General features: G+C 40.3%; 1 protein-coding gene across 19 annotated transcripts in view; it reads right to left on the bottom strand.

The window, feature by feature from the left end:
* Nucleotides 1–23,823, bottom strand: part of SIPA1L1 (signal induced proliferation associated 1 like 1) — a 335,407-nt gene that overhangs the window by 64,214 nt on the left and 247,370 nt on the right. For all 19 annotated transcript variants that reach the window (XM_081047663.1, XM_081047664.1, XM_081047665.1 and 16 more), the window contains 3 exons: nucleotides 21,436–21,593; nucleotides 10,150–10,723; nucleotides 9,254–9,528 (listed from right to left, as the gene is read on the bottom strand). In XM_081047663.1, coding sequence (XP_080903789.1) covers nucleotides 9,254–9,528; nucleotides 10,150–10,723; nucleotides 21,436–21,593 — 1,007 coding nt within the window. The remainder of the gene's footprint in view (nucleotides 1–9,253; nucleotides 9,529–10,149; nucleotides 10,724–21,435; nucleotides 21,594–23,823) is intronic.

Below are 23,823 nucleotides of genomic sequence, written 5' to 3'. Positions count from 1 at the left end.
GTTCTGGAAGTCCTCTTTCGTGAGTGTCTTTAGTTGCACTATCATGGCTACCTGTCCTGAATCATTTTGACTTTGGGGAAGAGCCAGGAGTTTCACGGTGCCAGATCTGGTGAATACCATATTTCCCTGAAAATAAGACCTAACTGGAAAATAAGCCCTATCGTGATTTTTCAGGATGCTCGTAATGTAAGCCCTTCCCCCAAAATAAGCTCCACTTAAGATCATCAGCCAGATGGATGCATTTAGTACATCCATTGCAACACACAACAGACGTATTGAATTATAAAATAATAATATTAATATATAATATAAATAAATAATATTATTGACATTAATACTTAAAAGAAATGATAATATAAATTATAATTAAGTATTTGTAAATACCCAAGTGGGCGCCTTTGGACAAGAGGTAAATGCTTATGTAAACAGATGAACTCAAGACTTATTGCCCAAAGACCAATCGGGGTACAGACACAACACACGAATAACGTACACACTTGATAACGAATGGGCATGGTGTGTCTAAGATGAATCTTCATAATTCAGTATGTCGTGTGTTGTAAGGGACATACTTAATGCACTCATGTGAAATAAAGAAATGTTTTCTGAATTTTGGTGCCTGCAATTTTTCGTTGCTTTTGTGGACCATCATTCTTAACTGTCATCATTTTTTTGCCACTCCTGTTTCATAAGTCTTCAATTAACACTTGATTTAATGGTAGATTTAAAGGGAATAATATTTTGACCCCCAGACAAGATGAGAGCAAAATGAAAGAGCTATTCCATCGAGTACAAGAAAGGAATCATGGAGGACTCCTGGGGCAAGACTCTATGACTTTCTGCAAAGAGAAGAAGTTGGATCTCCGAATGGTCCGAAAATGGCGAGCAGAGTACGATAACCTCAGTCAACAGGTGGACGAGGGAAATGCTAAGAAGAGCAAGTGTGGATCAGATCAGCAACCATTATTTCCTGAGCTGGAAGACATCATCTGTGAATGGATTGCTGACAGGAGAGCAAAAGCTTTGGTTGTGTGCAGGACTGATATTCAAGCATTTGCCCTTGCAATGGCACCACAGTTAGAAATATCCCCAGAAGAATTCAAAGCATCCCAACACTGGCTGGATGGCTTCCTTCAGCGATATGAACTGTCTCTAAGATCGACAACCCTGTTCAAACTGGAAGATACTGAAGATATTAAACGTGCACTTGCATTTAAGTCCTTTGTTGATGATATCGACTTTTCTAAATACCAACTCTCCAACAGGATTGCTGTGGATGAAACTGCAGTGTTTATGGGCCAAGGATCTCAAACGACAATTGATCCGAGGAGTGCCTCATCAATCTACATTCCCTCCACTGGTTACAAAAGTGCACGTGTTACCTTTATTTTGGCAATTCATCTGGATGGAAAGAAAGCCCCACATCTAATCATCACTAAGGGCAAGAAAGATACGGTTGAACGTGTTTCAGGCATTTATGTTCTTGAAACCAAAAAACGCCTGGTGCACACAAGCAGTTATAAGGAAGTGGGTCGATTTAATGTTGCCACTTGTTTTGCAAGATGGCCATAGAGGTCTGCTAGTCTGGGATTCAGCCAGCACTCACCGCACTAAAGACATGAAGAACTTCCTTGCAGAGAGAAGAATAGATCAAATAACGATTCTCACAAGAATGACTGCCTATCTCCAGACTCTTGATATTGCAATAAACAAGCCATTCAAGGACCATTTATGCATGGAAATCAATGACTACATTGAAAATAGAATGGAGAGAACTCAGCATGGAAACTTTGTGAAGCCTACCCTGCAAGAGGTCGTGACTTGGGTCAAGAATTCATGGGATAAAAATCACTGACAGCTGTGTTACAGGCTACATGGACAAGAAGTGCTCATTTAAGGAGAACTCTATTGCTGGACATGAGAGATTGGGGCCAATGGTTCTACAGGAAATGGAGTCGCAAGAAATTCAAGGCTGGAATTCGGGCTTTGGAGAGTTATGACGATGTTCCAGAAGATGACATGACTGTATTTGAATAAATGTAGATTGTTGCACATGAAAAAATAAGACATCCCCTGAAAATAAGCCCTACTGCATTTTTTGGAGCAAAAATTAATATAAGACCCAGTCTTATTTTCGGGGAAATATGGTAGGTATGTGAGGACACACCGTAATGGTTTTATTTGACAGAAATTGCCATATACCAGAAGCTATGTGTGACATGAAGCGTTGTCATGATGGAGAATGATTCACGGCAAACTTTAAAACACACATTCTCTCACACCTGACTGCACCAAACAAGTTGAAACTTGTCACACATTGTTACTAAGCTTCAATGCGCTGCTTCCCATATTGAAAATCCCTGCCTTTCTGTGAAATGGCACTCAGCAGCAGTTTTCACCATACTTTTGATCACAAGGAAAGGCTCCATGTCACCCATGGCTTCTGGTATGACAAGTTCTGTCCAATAAAAACATTACGCACCTGAAACTAAAAAAAAAGAAAAAAAATTACGATGTGTCCTCATTCACCTTATTCACCAGATCTGGCACCATACGACTTCTGGTTCTTCCCCAAAGTCAAAATGACCATGAAAGGAAAGTGTTTTGAGTCAATTCAGGACATCGAGGCAGCCACGACAGTGCAACTAAAGACACTCACGAAAGAGGACTTCCAGAACTGCTTCAGGAAGTGGCAAGAATGATGGGATAAGTATGTTCGAAGCGAGGAGGAATATTTTGAGGGGGATTAATGACAATATGTCTTTTACTGTAATAATTTTTTTTTAATTTAAACATTCACCATAGTTTTTGATCACACCTCACATAAGGAGAGTCCTAACGAATGCTGTCCAACAGAGACAAAATATCAACCACAAATACGAGCCATGTATGTAATTTTAAAATGTCTAGTTAGCCATATTAAAAAAGTAAAACAGGTAAAATTAATTTAATATTTTATTTAACCAATATATCCCAAATGCTATCATTTCAACATGGAATCAATCTGTAATAAAAATTATTAATGAAGTATTTTACATTCTTCTAAATTCGATATGTATCTTACACTTACAGCACATCTCATTTGGGACCAGCCACATTACAAGGGCTCTGTATCCAAAGGTGACTTGTGGCTCCTGTGTCAGACAGAGCAGGTCCCAAGAGCATCCAAAATGATGGTTTTCATTTTGGGGAAGGGGCTTATGTTGGTGGGAGAATAAGCACCACAAAAGTGCCATTCTTTCATGGCCTTGTCTATGTATCTCGGGGTGTAAATCCTGACATTTCAAACATACCCCACAACGCATTCCCTCCCATGTCTCCATGATAGCCATAGCTTTTGAAAGTGCTGCTTTTGGAGCAGGTGCATTTGCTGGGGGCCTCGCCCTCCTCAGTCTTAGCCCATCTCCCATGGGCACCTTTCCTTAGAGTTTCCTAACCATTCCCCCGACCCCCCAAAAGCCTAGGTCCACCTTAATCTGACCCCCTGCCTAAGGTTCTGCTGGACCTCTTTTATGCTTTAATGCTAATGGCTTTCCCAGTTTTTGGACCACAATTGCAGTAAGAAATACATTGTACACTGTGACACAGCACAACCACCAACACAAACAACCGCATCCTTCCTCTGATAGCTTCGATGCTGCTTTATTCTGTGGTAATCCAGTTTATTAAAAAACACACTGGGTGCAAACTCCTAACTTGACTTTATGATCTACTTGAGAGATGTGACCTGCAATTGGTAACACATTGCTTTACAGAACATTTGACATTACTCTGAGCAGTTAATGACTTACGTAATAAACCCTTTTCTCTGATATGACGAAATACCATCTTAGGCTTGGATATAATTTCTAGCTTTGATTCTGATATTTCTGACAAAATTATGCCATTGCAACGTTTTTTGGGGTTGTTAATCGAGAAGTGTTACTGTAGTATGGTTTGAAGCCTCCCACTGTTGACTAAATATACCATACCTAGTGCTCTGGATCTGTAAATATAATGCAAGAATGCTATAGCTCGCCAAAAGAATATTAATAAAAATTTACAATAACCCATGGGAAAACTTCTCTCCACTTCAAAATCAGGACTAGCTTTGCTTTTTCTCAGCAATGGTTGAATTTTTCAACTCAGTGGATCATATCGTCTCTGCCCCTTTCTATAGGCTGCTAGGAGCCAACACATGTACAGAACTTTAGATCATGTATTTGGGGGTTTTCATTTTTCAAAAACTTTCCCCTAGGCCACATCCCTCCCCCCACCTCCTGCACACACTGAGATTTCCCTCGCTGAGTTTTTAGTTTTGTGATACTCTGTATTTTACACATCCCTTCATTGGCTGCTTCAACTCCATATTGTATCAGGTTAGAGGATAATAATGATAATAGAAATGATAATGATGTATATAAAAAAGACAAGTTGCTTTTCCTTTTTTTTTTTTGCCTTAGTTTCTTTGCAAAACGAAAGGTTTGGAATTGATAATCACTCAACTTTCATCTAGTTCAAATACTCTTTAAAATAGTCTTTTAAGCTGTGTAACATTTAATTCTAGTTAAAAGACCCCATTAGCCAAAAACATTGCTTCTCTATAGTCTATACTTCATTTCCACTACTCTTCACGTGTAACTAGAAACTTTCTGCATATTCTATAATTACGGAATATAGTCCGACAAAGCCTGAGCAGGGAGAGAAGATTCATTCATAGAGAATGGAAGACAAAGGTTCCACAGAGCTACATCTCAGCCATGCTTTTCTGACCCTTCCGCCGTGGCGAGGCGGACCACCCTAGCTTCCGATCACTTACTTATCTCTGTAAAATACAAGAATGCTACATGGAATCCAGAAGTGAGTAGTCCATTGAAGAACAAAGATAAAAGCTGGCTTTTAATGACATGCATGAAAGTTTATAAAAGGATTATTATACCATCCCAAGTAAAAACAGTAACTCTAACACTCAGAGCTCACAACTGAGCAGGCACTAATCTAGCCTCACTACTACTCTCTGAAGTGTGTATATCATTATCCCCATTTATCAGATGAGAAAATGGAGACCTGGAGAGATTAATCTGCCTACGACCACATCCCTCCTCCCACCTTCCTGGCACAGCCAGGAAGTGGCAGAGCCAGCATTTGAACCCACAGAATTAGTTCACCTACTAACTAAAGTATATTTCTATTTCAAGTCCCCACACTTCTTTACCTTATAGCGACTATTGCATTTTACTCAGGGCAGAGATTATGACAAAATGGAAACCTCAATTTTTAAAGAGCTATGGTCAACAAAAATTACCATTTCAATATTAAAGGTGACACATCGTGACAGGCTAAAACCGTAAGTTAATTGAAAAGTCACTCCATCCCCTTACTCTCTTTTTCAGTCTTTTTATTCCTTTTTATTCCTTCTAACTTTCTCCTTTCTTATTACCTATTACTCCCCTCTCTTTTCTTAAGACAGTAAGAAATACAGATAGAAAAACAACTGAACAGTATATTGATTGAACAAAATATCCAACACTGGACTCTTGACACAGAAAAATTAGATGTTTGAGGACAGCTAAGTCCCTGACAAGCCATGTGACCTTAGCTTGTAAAAACACTTACCCTCGTCTGAAAAATGAAAGATTGCAACCAGATGATCTCTAAAGTCCTTCCAGCTCTAAAGCATTTGCTTTTGCACTCTGAAATACTTGTTTTAAAATGAAAAAAAAACCCATTCTTATTTAAAAGGTAATTTGGTCCTTTTATGTGACCTGTTTGTTTTTCCCTCTTTTTCCTGAATGGCCCTTGAGAGCGTTCTTTGAAAACTGTAGCATTCTGGCTCTCCACAGAATGAAGATCCACCACTCCCATTCAACACCATCAAAACACCACAACTTAATCTGTTATCTGGGTATTTTTCATCTCGTCAAGAGGCAGGCTGTTGAAAGTTGAGAGGGCACAGGCACCAATAGATGATTGCAGGTCAGGAGCTCCGTTTCTGTGATGCACGGGGCAAGAGGCCCTTCCTGCAGGCTGACACCTCAGTCCTTGGGGGAAGCTCTGTAGTGAAGCCCTCAGGTCAGTACCAAAACCTGTTTCTGCTGGACTGCTTCCAGCACACTGTCATTCCAGCTGGTTGTGTTTGCTCTCTGGGCAGTGACTGAACCTCTCTAAGTCTCATTCTCCTCCTTGTTTTCATGGAAGTAAAGCTGCCATGACGATTTCTTTAAAAAGTCCAGTGCACAGTAGGGGCTCAGAAATCTTGCTTTACTTTTCCTGTCCCTTCTTTAAAAAACTTGAATTTGAAAAATTCAGAGGGGTCTCTTATTTCCTGAGAACAGGGAAAAGAGCCCTGTTTTACATTTGTTAGTGAAGCCCCACTTTGTTGTTGTTAAACTGCCTTTTTCATTAAAACAAACAAACAACCAAAAAAAAAACACCCTGCCTTTTCAAAACTAACAACCCTCCCACGTGAACATACATGGGTTTTGCAGTTACGTACAACCACCACACTGGGTGCCTATGGCTTTCAGGATCCAGGCAACCCTGAGAAGGGGGTGAAGGGAAAGGTCAGCGTGCCTCAAGGAGCCTGTTCTGCTCCATGCTGGAGCTACAGTAAGAACTGACAAGGAAGACGAGAGTGTAGAGTCAAAGAACAGAGTAATTAGTTGCTAGGAAAATAGCAGTGGGAGTGTGAAGTGCGGAGGAGAAGTAAAAAATGACAGAAGAGAATTGTCTTATTTTGCTGAAAATTGTAGCAAGGTGTTAATGCTTCAACTGTTCCTTTGAAGTTTCTAAAGGAGGGAAGGGGCTAGCAGGGCTTTCGGTCCTTCGAAGCCTCAATGGCATGATGTCACACCTGCGGCTTTTCGGATGGAAGCTGTAAATGAAAGGAGCAGAGTGTGGCTGCTCCGGGACTGTGGCCGGTGGGCTGTGCAGTACACCGATCCTTCATCCCACGTCCTAACCAACACTCTTGGTCATGTCACAACCAGTTCCGTTGGCTAGGAGAGGGTGGCCACTAGTACCTTAGAAGCAATATAGGGAGAGTAAGACAAACACAGCTCATTTGTTGGGGGTGTACGGGACCAGCCCATCCTAGTTTGCAAGAGTGGACTATAAGCCTCTATCCCAACTCTGTGTTCAGCAGTGTCGTGTTGGCAGCTTGAAAATGGGCACAGTGGGAACAGTATTTACACCATGAGAATCAGCAAATGTTACAAACAGAAAGCCAGTTCACCAGCAAGTCCCTGCTGATGCTGAAATATAAGGAAAGCATTTACGCCCCACGCACACAAAATAGCAATGAGGAGCTTGGATTCTCAAGTTAGACCTAAATTTGCCAGATAACCTTAGGAAGTTACTCACCTTTCTCAGTCCTGGGTTTTCTTTAAATAGGAATAATATTAATGGTGCTTTTTCCAGGAACTGGACATTAAACACTCAGCAAATGGTAGTTGATTTTACCAACACACCACAGAAAACACATCTAGTCTGGTATCTTGCTGTGGATAAACCACCTCCTATCATGGACCTATCTGCCTTCAGACCCATCTTTCTAGTAATGACTATTCACAGTTGAAGGTTGGTAATATATCCCATACACACTCATTTCCCTCTGCTCTCCCCACCCTTTACAAACTGGGGAGCTGGAAACAAGGGAAAGACCTCTGAGCACATGAGATGACATCACGAGCTTTATAGGCTTCATTTTGAGTACATTAATCCTTAGACTAGTAGCCATAACCCTGTACTGCGTGTAATGAAGGTTGACAAGTTACAAAGCTTGGTTATCTTCTTCAGTTGATAGCTGCCTATTTAGAAGCAATGAAGTAGACAATCTGTAGGAGAGAAGAAGGAGCAGAAGACAGACATAGGAAGAACACAGAGCAACTGGAGAGTGTTGTAAGGATCTAACAGCCCTTCTAATCCACCTCGAGAGACATTCTGGAATCCCAGTTCAGCGAAATGCTTATCATTATTAATGGTGAGCTTGAAGAAACCAGAGAATTCTCTGGAAACCAAAATATATATCCAGAGCCTTTTCTTTCAGCTCTTTTTGGGGGCAGGAGGAATGTTATACAATTGCCTTACACACCTACCCTGCCTTAGTTAACCAGGTTATCTAGTCATCCAAAAGGAAACGTTTCCTAAGGATGTTAGACAAAGGGATTTCACCATATTCTGACAAAGGCACACAATCTCTGGGACATCTAGGAGGTAAGCAGTATTATGAAATACTATCCTGCACTGTCTTGTTGATAACATTTGGTTTGCAGAACTGAAATGCATTTCGCTTGTCATTGCTGCTTACTTTTTAAAGGACACAAATGACCCACTGTAACTGTGTATACATTCTATCATCTGGTGTTCATGAATCTGTGAAAGCTCAGGTGCAGACTGGTCCCCTTAAAAAAAAAAAAAAAAGGACAAAGAATATTGTCTTAGCTTCAGAAGGCCTAAGAATTAATTGCCAAAGCTTCAGAGAAACTCTTAGAAAATAATGGGTTTAAAGCAAATTCACAGATTGAAAAAAATCCCAGCAAAAATAGCAAGTGTGTGCCCAAAGGAGAAAAGAAACAGTTGATTAAATTTGTTCCATCAAGAAACTTCCCCCAGAGACAGAGACATTAAATTTTCCACAGCACTGCTGGCTTAGCAGGAGCTGGGAGAGGCAGGGAGCTCCTGCTTCCCTTTGGGACAAGGCTGGGAAGCCAACTGCCACAGTATGGTGAGCAGGATCAGCTTATTTGAAGCCAATTCCTGACACACAGATGCCGTTAAGAAAAAGGTTGGTCAGCCACATTCAGCCCTCCAGGCTGAGCTAGCAGAGGTCAAAACAGCACTTTGAATTTGGGACAGCAATTGGGTGCAAATGAGAGACGCAGAAGAATAAGAGTGTCATGGAACATAAAAGAAAAAGGTCTGACAGCCTGCGATGCTGAGCATCTCTTAATGGTAAGCATGCGATGTTCCTCAGCTACTGGTGCAAGATGTTTAAGACGGATATTACCAGACTTCTCTATTTGTAACGGCAACTTTATAAACCCCGAGATGTCAATCCTGGGAACGATCCAAGCTAGTCATTCTTTCCAGCTGCTGTTGCCACATGCTGAAAGGGAATTGTGGCCTGAATCAGACTTTCCATGGATGGAACTTTCGGCATCACATGTGACCTAGCGCCCTTCACATCCCCCTACTCCCCTACCCAGTGGGTGTTCTACTTGCACACAAACCCGGCTCTGGACCCCCAGGCTCCCAGCTGCCAACTCCGACCTACCTCCGTGGGGTGCAGTCATCATGGGGGGGAATAATGACAACTTTCACCGTGACGGATGTTCTCAGGAGATCAATCATCTGCTCATGGCTCAGAGTGGCCACCGCCACCTTGCAGATCTCCACCAGCCGGCTGCCCTGCCGCAGCCCTGCCTGCCAGGCATAGCCGTAGGGCTCTACGTCTGCTACAATGCCCTCGTAGTTGACATGGAAGCCAAGCTGTCCTAGTCCGTTCCTTCGCAGAGTCATCTCCACTGATTCACAACCTTTTGACACAAACTAGACAAGGAAACAAAAGATATCATGGTTTAACACAACAGGGTATGAAGTGGTAGACATGGAACTGGACAAACAGTGCCAGCAGGGTTATTTCTGAATACCCTACTGCCAGCTGAAGAGCAGTCTGGTTATTTCCCCTTCACTAATTTCCATCATCAGGCCAAAAAGAACTACTTGTTGCAGCCAAAGAACACAAAAGCTTCGCTGAAGTTACAAGGAAACCTCTAACAGAGACCTACAGGGAGCTGGCAGCGGAGAGGAACCATATTCTGCTACTCATTTTGTCCTTAAAAAATGCAAGGCAGCAGATACCCAAACAAACAATTCTTTTCAACAACGAAAGCAGATTGGCTGGGCTAGACCATCAGTCACCAAGACAGTGTACCACATGCAAATGGGTTTCCAACACATACACACACTAAATGTCTTTCCCCACTACGTTTCTTTCTGAAAAAATGATGGAAACTGAGTGTGAGATAAACTCTGTGTTGCTTCACATCATCAAGGGGAGTTTTCAGAGGAGCTCATGAAAGACTACAAGTGTCAGTGACTTGGCTCTAGTCTATTGAAAGCTTTACGAAAGGGAAACTGCCTGGAGGTTAAGGGAAAGGAAAGACTCACCTGCAACCTTTTGACAATCTCTTTGATGTCTTCATTGTTAATGAAACTGTCCACCGAAACACATTCTCCTCGCTCATAGAAGATTTTGAGGCTGGAGTCAGTTGAAGTCCACCCTATCACATCTCGGCAGGAACAGTTGAAAACCACGCTCTTCGTTTCCTGTTCGATGAGAATGATGAACTCATTGGAGACCCCTAGGAGGCAGTCTATTTCCATAGCCTTGTTGTAGTCTTTGGCGCGGACCGCCCACACAATGGCCCCCATGCTGCTGAGCTCAGCTCCTGGGTATGGCTTCGACTTTTCCTTCTTCTTGGAGGCCAGAGAGATGAACGGGAACTTCCCAGATGGGTCAATAGGGGTGTTGGTGACATTCTTTTCTGCCAGATCTTTCAGGTATTCCTGGCGGGTCCGAGTTGCCATGGCCCGAAACTTTTCTGATTTATGAGCAGCATTTTCTGCATTAATCACTTTGGCCAAAAGGAAGTCCCTGAACACGTTTGACTTAGGAAAAGTGACCCCTTTGGGGATGGGAGGTCCAAAGGAAGGCACATCTCTGGACCTGGTAACAGCCACACTAAGAGAAAAAAGACAAAAATCAAAGAGAAAGAAGTGTGTCAACACTTGTCGGTCTCAAAGCTTGAGAATAAACTATATTTTCTCTAAGATAAAGATGTTCCTAACAAGGAAAGTATAACTGTCATTGTCCCACAAGAAATAATATACATTTCTGCTTAACATGAGCACACTTTTTCATTCAACCACATTTAGTATTTACAGAACATAAAATTTTTTCTAGGCCAAAACCCCCCCAAAAGCTTAAAGTAAAAACACTATTTTCATTTATAGATAGTAAACCAATCATAACTTCATGAAAAAAATTATGGTAGTCTTCATAAAAGACCACATTTTAAATACCTACTGATTATTTTCAGGGATGGGAAGGTACTATAATCATACAACCTTTCAGAACAAGCTAAGATTCTACAAGAACACAAATGTGGTCTCCATTTTAGATATGATGCCCATAAGCAGACAGCTTATAATAAAAATGTCAAAAGAGGCATAAAAGAGATGGATTAAAAATTCTTTTTAATTAAACAAATATTATTTGTTGGCCTGTGTCAGGCATCATGCAACCAAATCAAAAGCATAATTTAAAAATGAAAATTGACATTTGAGTAAGGTAGTAAAATGATCTTGATCTTTATGTTAATGGCAACAGTGCTTAAAAATCGTATTTTTAAACCGAGCTATTCTTTGGTCCATATTTTCTACTTTTGGTGTTTGACCCTGAGAATTTCTGAGAATATTTTCCTTTTCCCATTCCTTTAAGCAAGACTGACTTAGGAAAGCCCGTTCAAGTCATTTTTTTTGGCACATGTATTGCTAAATTGGGCCTAAGAAAAGGACCATTTGACTGTCTATAATAATCTATTATTCTTAATCTCAAAAGGAAAAAAAAAATTTCCTAAAACAACAACAGAAGTAAAATGGAAATGAAAAGGTTGTGTGTTTTATATCATGTTCCAAGGTCTCATTCCAGGATGTCAGCAAAGTTTGAGAGGGCTGAAAATGATTCTAACAGATCAAACATCTTTCTTTTCAAATTAACTAATTACTTAAAAGTAAGTCAATTACATAATTGCACCAAGTATTGTGGAAGCAATACAAAGTCTATTTCTTCTGAACCCCCAGAATTAAAAGGACATAATCAGAGAGTATGCATCTTTCAAATTAAATCGAAGAGCTTTGTTTCAATATTCTTTTATTTTAAGAAGGGTTTGCTTTAAGATATTCAGCTTTGCTGTTCAAAAAATGATTACTTCTTTTGAAAGTAGGATAAATAAATAAACAGCAGCCTCAGATACAAATTATATTTTGTCAGAAAATGCCACGGAATGGCCTATTTGTTGCTTTTCAGAAATTATTTTTTTCAAAAGATTACCTAGTTCACTTCATAACAAAGAAAAGGTGTCAGCAACACTCGATTTGCTAACTGGAGAGAGAATGCACAGAAACCTCCTTATGCATTATAGCCTAATTATACCAGTATTACAAAAGGCAATTTTTCTTGTCTATTGTGAACTGTCTGGCTTGAATGCTGACAGCTGTATAATTTTAATTTGATCATGTTATTTTTTTTTCTAATTCAAGCAAATGATGCTAAAATACAAATCTGCTAGCTTTTCTAAAAGGAATCCTTTAAAGATCCAGAAATATTTAACATCTTTCATTTTTAAATTGGCAATCTCTTTTCTTGCTAATTTCACTTCAAATCATTATTCTTTCTCAAGAAGCAGCTGTGATTTTATTTTAAATAAGGAGAGGAAAATGCTTAGCAGGGGGTGTGAATATGGGCACCATCCATCCACTTGCCCCTTAAACTCACTGGCTTTCTACAGAGCTATTTATTAACTGATAGAACTTTAGACAAACATATACTGAAAACCCACCAATAATTAGAAGCCTCTAGAATGAACTATGAGGGAAGGAACTGAATCCTTAACATATAATTATCACTGATTCACCACGGCCAGGAGGTAAATGATACAGACACTAAAATCAGTTTACATCAATAGAAATAGAATCCTTACTGAACAAGATGACGAATATGATACCCTAGAATGTTCTTTTCAAATAAAGGGTTTTGTTTTGGGTGAATCTAACTTTCAAGGTTTTCTACAAGGTTAAAAGCTCATTAATTTAGATGCCACAAATTCTGTACTCTTGATAATTACACCTGCTTCAAGCTAAGTAGTTTTGCCTCCATAAGATGCCTTTCCAGAATTTCAGTTTGTTATATAGAGATATTTAAAATATATTAATTATAAATGGTTCTTGTTATTTTAAAAAAAGCAGATTCTAAAGGGCTTCTACGTGGCCACACTTATGTTTGCCTTATACGCAATATTGTTATCTCCTTATAAATAACACACTCTTTAAAATGATAGCCCTGCCTTATTCACTCAGCATTGTTGAGGACTACCGTGTTTTCCCGAAAATAAGACCTAGCCGGGGCCAGCCCGGTGGCTCAGGCGGCTGGTTGGAGCTCCATGCTACTAACTCCAAAGGCTGCCGGTTCAATTCCCACATGGGCCAGTGGGCTCTCAACTACAAGATTGCCAGTTGATTCCTTGAGTCCCACAGGGGATGGTGGGCTCCACCCCCTGCAACTAAGATTGAACACGGCACATTGAGCTGAGCTGCCGTTGAGCTCCTGGATGTCTCAGTTTGTTGAAGCGCATCCTCTCAACCACAAAGGTTCGACTTCTGCAGGGATGGTGGGCTGCGCCTCCTGCAACTAGCAACGGTAACTGGACCTTGAGCTGAGCTGCGCCCTCCACAACTAAAACTGAAAGGACAACAACTTGAAGCTGAACGGCACCCTCCACAACTAAGATTGAAAAAACAACAACTTGACTTGGAAAAAAGTCCTGGAAGTATACACTGTTCCCCAATAAAGTCCTGTTCCCCTTCCCCATTAAAATCTTAAAAAAAAAAAGACCTAGCCAGACCATCAGCTCTAATGCGTCTTTTGGAGCAAAAATTAATATAAGACCCAGTCTTACATTAAATTATATAAGATCAGGTCTTATATAAGACCCAGTATTATGCTGTGTTATATTATATAAGACCGGGTCTTATATTAATTTTTTTTATTGGGGAAGGGGAACAGGACTTTATTGGGGAACAGTGTGTACTTCCAGCACTTTTTCTTTTTTTCCAAGTCAAGTTGTTGTCCTTTCCATCTTAGTTGTGGAGGGCGCAGCTCAGCTCCAGGTCCAGTTGCCATTGCAAGTTGCAGGGGGTGCAGCGCACCATCCCTTGCGGGACTCGAGGAGTTGAACCGGCAACCTTGTGGTTTAGAGCCCACTGGCCCATGTGGGAATCGAACTGGCAGCCTTCGGAGTTAGGAGCATGAAGCTCCAACCGCCTGAGCCACCGGGCCAGCCCTCTTATATTAATTTTTGCTCCAAAAGATGCATTAGAGCTGATGGTCCAGGTAGGTCTTATTTTGGGGGAAACACGGTAAAATGTTCTACTCAAGAAGGTTATCTAGAGGACAGACAGAAGCTCAGTGGCTGAAATAGCGATGGAAAGTTAGCAGTGGAAGGAAAGGAAACTTGGAGAATTCAGTGTTCCTCAAACTCTGCCAATAAAATTTTGAGTTTCATCATAAAAATTCATCTTGATTTTGCACTCTACTCAAATATGCTCTGTGTCCAATCTTGGAGTATAGCTAAGGGGCCAGGAAGCCGTCTTGTGCCTTCCTCTGTCGTTTGACATACCCCTGAACCTCCATGTAAACAGCTGGTACAAACTCATCACTTCTCCAGGAAACAGACTCAGAAGGTAAATGATTTGCCCAGAGCTTGTCAGAGAAAGACAGGATTGGAATTTAAGCTTCTGCACAGCCCACAGTATGCTCTGTGACAAGACAACACTTATTTTCTCTAAAGGAATGCTTTTAAACCTCCCACTTTTGAGGTGCTTGCAAAACGGACCATTCACGAGAGTCACAGGGCCAAGGAGACCACTAGGTATTAGGCTGTGCCTAGTAGGTCTGGGCCTTGTAACATTTGCCGGCATCAAAGGTCATGGATGAAATAGCAGTTCTTGATACCCAAAGTCAATTTCAAGTTAATACATGGGAATGTCCCAGAGATATCTGAACAGAAGTGTTTATGGAAAAAGTGAGAAGTATAAGACACCTTAACTTCTGAAATACCATGGAAATGCCAATAAACAACAATTCGCAGCTCAAAATTGAAAAGGCAGAGGACTTAGCATGAAAACAGTAGAGGGAAGTATCTCCTTCTTGGAGTCTGGATCAGACTGCCAGTTTGGTGAGCTAAGAAAGCAGATGCGGGCGTAGGACAGCGGCAGAACAAATGTGTGCCCATCACTCCCTCCGTGGGCGCTTTCGTTTTCTCATAGCATTCACTCAGCAGCACTCACTGAGCGCTGACTACACTCTAGGCACAGTGCTAGTGTTGAGCATCAAGGCTGAGATGGCACAGGCTCAGCCCTCCATTAGCTCAACCTGCTGGAGGCTGTATCCAGTGTTTTGCATGCCCTCCTGGGGAGGTACGGGGTGCTACTGGAAACACTTAGGCAAAGGCACTTTATCTAGTCCTGGGTGCCAGGGGAACCCCCCAGAGAGAAGAAAATCAGGAATTCATCAGAGGAAGGCAGGGCAGGGGTGTATATGAAGAGAGGCCTTTCTGCCCAGAGTGCAGCACGTGCAAAGAGGGGCAGAGTACAGTATATTCTGGGAGCTGTTAAGTAGCTCCACATGGCTCAAGAGTGAGGCAGGGGATGGAGGGAAGACTGGTCTCAAGGTGGCAGTGGAGGGTCAGAGACAGGAGAGGCTAGACCTGAAGGACTCCATGCTGCAGGCTGTGCTAGAATGCCTAAGCTAGTCCCTAAATGGCTTAATAAGCACGAAGAGTGACGTATTCAGATTTTTGTCTTAGGAAGTTTGACTACATTGGACAACAGGAATGCTGATTAATTAACGGCTTGGAATAGAGTTTTTGAGAGAAATCTCCACCACTTGACCCATTTTGATTCCTCGCCCCCCACTCCACTCGGTTTAAGTTTGCATATTTATTTTTATTCAAGAGAAGAAAAGATGCAGGGCATGGGTATTTAATGCGCACGCACCACACTCCCTGCCTACACAAGATGCTTTACTTATGGGATGTTAAGTAGATGTCAAGTAACCTTCCACTGCACAGAAAAGGAAATTTAAGATCTGAGAGGTTTAACAATCTGGTCTGATTCCAAGTACATTTTGTGCTACATCATACTCACTCCTTTCAACATTTATTACATTTTAACCACTGGATATGGAAATCTTTCTGAGAGGAGTAACATATATTGCTACCTCCCTAAACATAGTTACTAATCACAATTTAGCATTTGTTTCAAAGACTCAGGGTCATTATTATAAACACTTATTAATTACTATACTAGTTCTAAAATTAACAATTTTTCAGTTTCGTCAAATAGTGAGTCAATGTTCCAATTTTCAATTGCTTAAGACGTCCTGAGAGTTTTTAGTAGTCTTTTTGTCTGAACTGAATCCAAATAAGGCCCACATATTGCAATTAATTTTATCTCAAAATTTTTTTATTCTGTTAATTGCCCTCCACTTCTCTCACTTTCCTTTTTTTCCCCTTGCAATTTATTTATTAAAGAAATTAGACTGTTCATTACGTAGAATTGTCCAGAGTCTGAATTTTGTTGAATACAAACAGGTTCTGTCTTTTGTATTTCCTGAAAATAGGCTTCTCAAGAGATTTGATCAGATTCAGATTCAATGGTGGGGAGACTAATTCATACATGGGGTTGTGTTCTCCCATTATGCTACATGTATTTGTCTCTTTTGGTGACATTTGCAGCTTTTGATGATCAATGCATAGATCCATTAATTCATTAGTTGTTGAAAAATGGCGAAAAAAAATTTTTACACTGTGTTTTTACAAAGTGAGGCTCTCAGGGGTGAGTGAAGTATGCTCGGCTGTTTGCTCCCAAACCAAATGACTCCAGACTGCTGTGCTGATTGAATTTCTATCTTTGATATGAATAGTTTTTTCTGCATCTCCCTTATCACTAATCACTTACTGATGTTTTCAGTACATTCTTGTCACTAAACAGATACTTCATCTCTTTGATTTGTTGCTTCTAATCTGCTCTATCAGCTGGGACCAGACAATGAAGTTCACTGTAATGATACAAATAAAAAGCAAGACTGGCGGGCTCTCTTATCAGGTATGGACATAAGCTTTACTATACAGATTTAGTGATTAATTTCTGAGCTCTTGGCTCTGTGTACTATTAAGGTTAACTGGCCTCTGTAATTAGTCGGAATTAGTCAGTTTTTCCTATATAAACTTTCCAGTCCTCAGGGAGAGAAAACACACATTTCAGGGCCTCATGTACATATCCACTATATGAATTTCTCTCTTGGTTCCCGCATTGTATCCCAGAGCCCAGAACAGTGCCTAGAACCCAAATGGGGATTGTCAAGAACTAGTGAAAAATAAATAAATAACAAGCTTCCAATCTGTCTTTCTGTATATAAATTACCTTTCATGGTGGCATTGGGTAACTTTTCCTAAAACTCTCTATTGTACTGTGTTATCTGAGGGCCTGGCATTCTAAGGGCTTTCCTGCAGGAGTAACCTTTTTACTATACTGTCCAGCCTCCTTCCTGTGTCTCCAGTTCAGTATCTACCACTGGCCACTCCTAGAATTATCTGTTTCCCACTGAATTTCATCCATCTGTGCCTTGGAATACACACCATATCCCATTTTCTCATTAAACGTTCGTTATGACTTCAGCCTACATTAACCCCACACTTCTTTACACAATTATGTCAAGGAACTCCTTTGAGAAAACAACTTTGGCACTCTCCACTTATTGGCACCAAGAGATGTCAGGAACTAACTGTGAGTGTTTACAGTGGAGACCATCAGGAACAAGAGGTTTCAAATGATAAAAAGCATTTCAACCACTCTAACCACATCACTTAGGGATAAAGTTCAGTTAGATTTAAATCAAATTAGTATAAATCAATGCAGTGCTAAACTTGTCCACCAAAGTACTCTTAATGAAAGAGGCCTGTAAATCCATGCCCCTAGTAGTTTGGGGAGTGCCTAGATTATGAGAAAAACTCACAGGTATAAAAATTCTTTGAAGACCCATGTTTTATCTTAAAATTAATACAAATTTTCCATTCTACATCATAATACACTTATTTTCATGGAAAATACACCCCTTCATGCCCCTTTCCCCAAGCATTAAAGACCTCAAGAGAGGTGCCCTATTTATTCTGGGCTTTAAACCTCTCCTGACATCACCATGTACCCCTAGAAACATGTCTCCCTCATTTGGAAAAGGACTGGGGAAAAATCAATGTACCTAAAGTTTACAACAAGAACAGATCACTACTTTTGTTTCCTGTGATTTCCTTCAGTGATGTTACAAACTGATACGTTCCTTGGATTTACCGAAGAGCAAAATCTACAATTTATAACCAGTGAACTGGTCTTCAAATAAGCTTGGCGACTAGGAAATTCCAGACGAGCCCGTGTGTCATGAGCAGGAGAGTTCAGTGTTCTCCTGCAAAGACGCCCAGCATTATATGGTGAGGTTAAGAAGATGGGCTATCTACGCAACAAATTCAAAATAAGAGAGAGCCAAAATCATGATTATCAGGCCGGGGGTGGAGGGCGGGGTGCAAGCTTGAAAAGAATAAAACAGGTATCACCTCCTCTTCTAGCACAATGTTGAAGAAGGTGAAGACACCTTCCCTCCTTATCACCCTGTTTAGATGTGCACTGGCCACATGTGGCTACCGAGCTCTTGAAATGTGGCTAGGGTGACCAAGGAGTATTACATTACATTAAGTTAAAAAAACTGGCACTTGATTCTGTTACTGGAAAGCTTTTTAAAAGCATGTTTGGAACCATCTGAGCATGTGAATCTACTTTTCCAATTGCAAATTTTATGAACTCTACAGATGATTTCCAATGAAAACTGAGCATCCTATTTGAGGTGAGCTGTAAGTCTAAAATGTATCCCAGATTTCAAAGTCATAGTCCAAAAATATGTAAAATACCTCAATTTTTAAAATTAAAAAATTACATAGTTAAATAATATTTGGGTATGATCAGATAAATAAAATATATGACTGGATCAAAAACATGTATCATTAACATTAATTTAACCTATTTTTTGTTACTTAAAAAAACATGACTATTAGAAAATATAAAATTAATATGTGGCTAGCTTTATATTTCTATTGGACAGCACTTTACTTAGATAAAGGCTTTTAAAGAAGAAGCTCTCTTTAAAAGAAAATGTACAGCTTTCCACTCCCTACATTTCCTAATGACCATTTAAAAAGGGTTTAGCTTTCCATCTACAAAGTAGGATGACATTCTTTGCATGAATCAGTACATAGCACGTCTCAATGGCCTGGGGTATTTTCTAAATGCAAATAGTTATCCACCTCAGTCATAGTCAAATGTCCTGTACCTATTCTTTCATTCCATGTCTAAATAAAGCAGATTTCAGAGACCATATTCTTTTTTTTTTTTTTTTTTCACAAAAGGCCCAAAGTCTTTTTTATTGCCTTCAAATTAAAAACAGATCTGATCCTCTTTACATTTTCTGTAGAAATCTGACTTACTTTTTTTTAATTTATTTTTTTATTTTATAATAGTTTTATTTTATTTTATTTTATTTTTACATCCCTCACACCGTGAACCCCCCTCCCCCCATCCACCACCACCCCGACCTCACACCGAGCCATCACATTATACACATAAAATTATAGTTGGCATTCATTAATGTCCAGCCTCTGGTGTACAATGCCATGACCAGGCATCCACAGTATCCCTGAGGTGGTATCCCAAACAGGACACATGTCCATCGGACACCCAACAAAATCCCCAAACACTATTGAATAAGTTCCCCAAAGTAATTCTCAAAAAACCCTGAGGCCATCCTGTGGTCAGAGACCATATTCTTGATAAGAGGCTTCAGATCTAGGTCTCTTCTGTTTGCGTTTCCACCCCGGGCCTAGGAAATTACAGACCTCCCTAGTCTTGGGTTTTCACATAGGCTTGGCACCCGAAAGTTCTGGTATGTCAGCAGCAGGGGCAGCAAAGACCTCTGCATCACAGGCAAGTGAGTGAGGCATAGAGACTGCGATCTAGAATCAGATTTAACGCATTTGAATTGAAGCTCTACCTGGTACTACCTGCCCAGTACCAGCTGACCTCAGGCAAATTATCTCTCGCCATATGTTTAAGTTTCCTCATCTGAAAATAGGTTTTAAAAATTAGATGTGGGGCTGGCCCTGTGGCTCAGGTGGTTGGAGCACTGTGCTCCTAAAGCGGAGTTTGCTGGTATGATTCCCACATGGGCCAGTGAGCTGTACCCTCTACACCTGAGATTGTGAACAACAGCTCTCCCTGGAGCTGGGCTGGTGTGAGCTGCCGTGGGCTGCTGTGCTGCCGTGGGCTACTGTGTACTGTTATGAGCGGCCAGCAGCCAGCGTGAGCGGCCGGCAGCCAAGAGCTGCTGTGAGCTGCTGTGAGCAGCTGACCAACAACCAGTGACTGACTGCCTCAGCCCGGGGGAGCGCAAGGCTCATAATACCAGCATGCATCAGGGAGCTGTGTCCTACACAACTAGACTGAGAAACCACGGCTTGAACTGGAGTCGGGGGGGGGGGGGGCAAGGGAGGCAGAAGAAGGGGGAAATAAAAAATTAAATGTGGTAACCCATGTACCGTGCCTAGAATAGTATGGGGCTTATTAACATATGTAATAGTTATTATTATGGAACATGTAAGGATGGTGGCGGTCAGCAGCAGTCCAAAGTAACCTTTATATGTTTTGTTCCTTGAACTTGCTTGCTCTATGTCTACGCATTACACCTACAATTAGACAGCTGTGGATCTCACAACAAACCAATTACCAGTCTGTGTTGGCCACTTCCTGCATAGGTGTCTACATTAACTGAAAAACAAATACCCAAAATTAACAAAGCCTCATCTTCCAAATTTTAGGGATCAAAAGATATAAAATTTCATTATTTTGAAAGGCTAGATTCATAATAGAAACATCTTACTAATGCGAGATTATCCTTTTATATCTTCTTGGCACTATTCTCGTGTCAACCCAGTATCTTATCATTTTCAACACCAAAACCCTCCAGTATTCTTGCAAAGGCCTCTGCAGATAGATGCTTGAATTGTGAGACTCATGAGACTAGGTCAACAAGGGACATTGAAACAATTCCACCAAATGCTTCATGAAGCATAGAAATGCCTCTAAGACCACAGTTAAAAATGTTAGAGTGGATCAGTCTTAAGCAATGGTTTGGGCTTTTGTAATATATAGTAATTTAAAAAAGAACAGCTTCTCTTCCCTACTCACTATGATTATTCTTCTCTGTTCTTGTCATGACAAAAGCAAAATATAATTAGCAGTATGAGTAATTAGTTGGTGACCAGATGGCACGGACGAAGGACATCACCTAAGGAGGAGGTGCAAATGGAAACAGTAGGTGTCTAACCAACACATTTGGGGAATGTCAAAGCCATCAGGTTACGTCATTGAGTGAATTCGGCCACTTGCATGCACAGTTTAAAGACAAACATAAACAGTACGAGACATCCCACTGCCCCTGCAAAAAGCAGAGCTGGATGGGGCCCTTTGTGAGACCCAGCCAATGCCCCTCCAGCCATTCCGCTGCACCCATACCTGTAACAGACACTGTCTGTGCAGGGGTTGTGAACCCTGACGATGACGAAAACGTGCTGAAAGTGGGATCGGATGTTTTTTGGGCTGAATGGCTGTGCTCCAGGCTCTTGGAAAACAATTGTTACGATATCATTTCCAATGTGCCGCTTCCGTAGGAGCTAAAAGAAAAAATAAGCAAACATAAATGACAATGCTCTGTTTTCCTCAATTCTCTCACACAACTTTATTTAAAGCATTCATTTTTAACCACTACACATTAGAGTAGGTAATCAATCTATGCAGTTATTGTCAATATTTTAGTCTGTCTTATCATTCCTTCCAAGGAAGGATATGGATATGAATATTCTCAAATCTGCAAAACATATATAGCCCATTCAAATAGATTTACCCAATATCTGACATGTTCTGCCAAGCTCCAGCATCTCTAAATCCTCAGTTTCCATAACAACAGTTTTGTTCCATTTTCATGTGAGAAAGGAACTTGCCATAGGGAAGATTTCTTTTTTTTTTTTTTTTTTTTTTTTTTTTATTAATTAATTTATTTATTAGTTTCAGGTGTACAAAACAAGGTAATACTTAGACGTTCATCATTTATATCCCTCATACTGTGAACCCCCCTCCCCCCATCCACTATCCCTCCGACCTCACACTGAACCATCACATTATATATATAAAATTATAGTTGGCATTCATTAATGTTTAGCTTCTGATGTACAATGCCATGATCAGGTATCCACAGTATCCCTGAGGTGGTCTCCCAAATAGGACGCATGTCCATCGGATACCCAACAAAATCTTTACGACATTATAGAATACCTTCCCCAAATTAATTTTCAAAAGAAAAACCCTGAGGCCATCTTGTGGTTACCAGCTGCTTCCAAATCCCTTCACCTTTCCCCTTATCCCCAACCCCCTCCCACACACCCATCTAACCACTCTCGGTTTTTTCTCTGCGTCCCCAAAACTGACTCTGATTAGTTCATTCACATAGTCTTTTCTTTAGATTCCATATATAAGTGAGATCATATGGTACTTGTCTTTCTCTTTCTGACTTATTTCACTTAACATAATGTTCTCTAGATCCATCCATGTTGCTGCAAATGATAAGATTTCTTTCTTCTTTATGGCTGCGTAATACTCCATTGTATAAATGTACCACAGCTTCTTAATCCAGTCATCTACCGATGGGCATTTTGGTTGTTTCCATATCTTGGCTATTGTGTAAAGTGCTGCAATAAACATAGGAGTGCATACAGATTTTTGAATTGGAGTTTTGGATTTCTCCGGGTAGATGCCTAGGAGTGGAATTACTGGATCATAGGGTAGTTCCATTTTCAGATTCCTGAGATACCTCCATACTGTTTTCCATAGTGGCTGCACTAATCTGCAGTCCCACCAACAGTGCACTAGCGTAGGGAAGATTTCTTAAAGCTGAGAATAGCTGAAGTAATTACAACACAATTTATGTTCTGGTTTAATGAGCTTCATTTCAAGAAATGTGGCTAAGGTGTTTTCTGATAAACTTTTTGTGTCGTAAGATGGGAACGTAGAAGTTAATAATATTCCAGAATGCTGTAACAACGTAAAAGCAGGTTAAATTTCAAGTTTAAATAGCTTCTTTAATCACAGTGAAAGCACTTAAGACCACCTTCTGCTTCATATTAAATGGCGTCTTGGAAAGGTGACTTTCAAATTCAGGCACCCCAACTCATCCTAGGTAAGAGTCTTTTCAGGAGGGATTTATTAGATAGTTTAATTCAACAGCATGAATAAAAATTGAACTAAATTTGTATTTCTCATATTTATATATGGAGGCTTTTATAAGGAAGAAAATAACATGACATTTATATAAACTATCCACTAGTAGACATAAGATCTCATTTATAAAACTTAAAAAAAAATTCTCCAGTGACTTTTAACTTACATAAACTACATACCAGTAAAATCAATGCTCTAGTATTGGCTGCCAGCTTAGAGAAACAATAGCCTTTTAGATTAAGGTTGAGAATTGAGAATTAGAATGTCCAGGAAATGTACTCTTAACCTTAAGAATTTTAAAGCATCCCAAATTATCTTTTAATGAGGCCATTTACTTCATTTCTAAACATGATATATGATCAGATGTTACAGAAATAAAGGCTGGCCTGTATTGACTGCTGTATAGAATACACCCACTATTAAACATTATTAATCTACTCAGGATCATGGACATACCAGAAACACACACAATTTGTCTGTATATTGCCATTCTTGCATAGATGATGTCATTGTCTTTTTGATGCGTTGTCATCCTTTCTTTAAAATATGGCTTGAGATGTAATGTCTTAATAAAGGACCCAAGTAGAAATAAACCCATCTATCCATCTCACATTGCACATAATGCAAGAC

This window comes from Rhinolophus hipposideros (genome assembly GCF_964194185.1).
Source record: "Rhinolophus hipposideros genome assembly, chromosome: 5".
Classification (NCBI taxonomy): domain Eukaryota; kingdom Metazoa; phylum Chordata; class Mammalia; order Chiroptera; family Rhinolophidae; genus Rhinolophus; species Rhinolophus hipposideros.
This window is presented reverse-complemented; position numbering and strand designations above follow the sequence as displayed.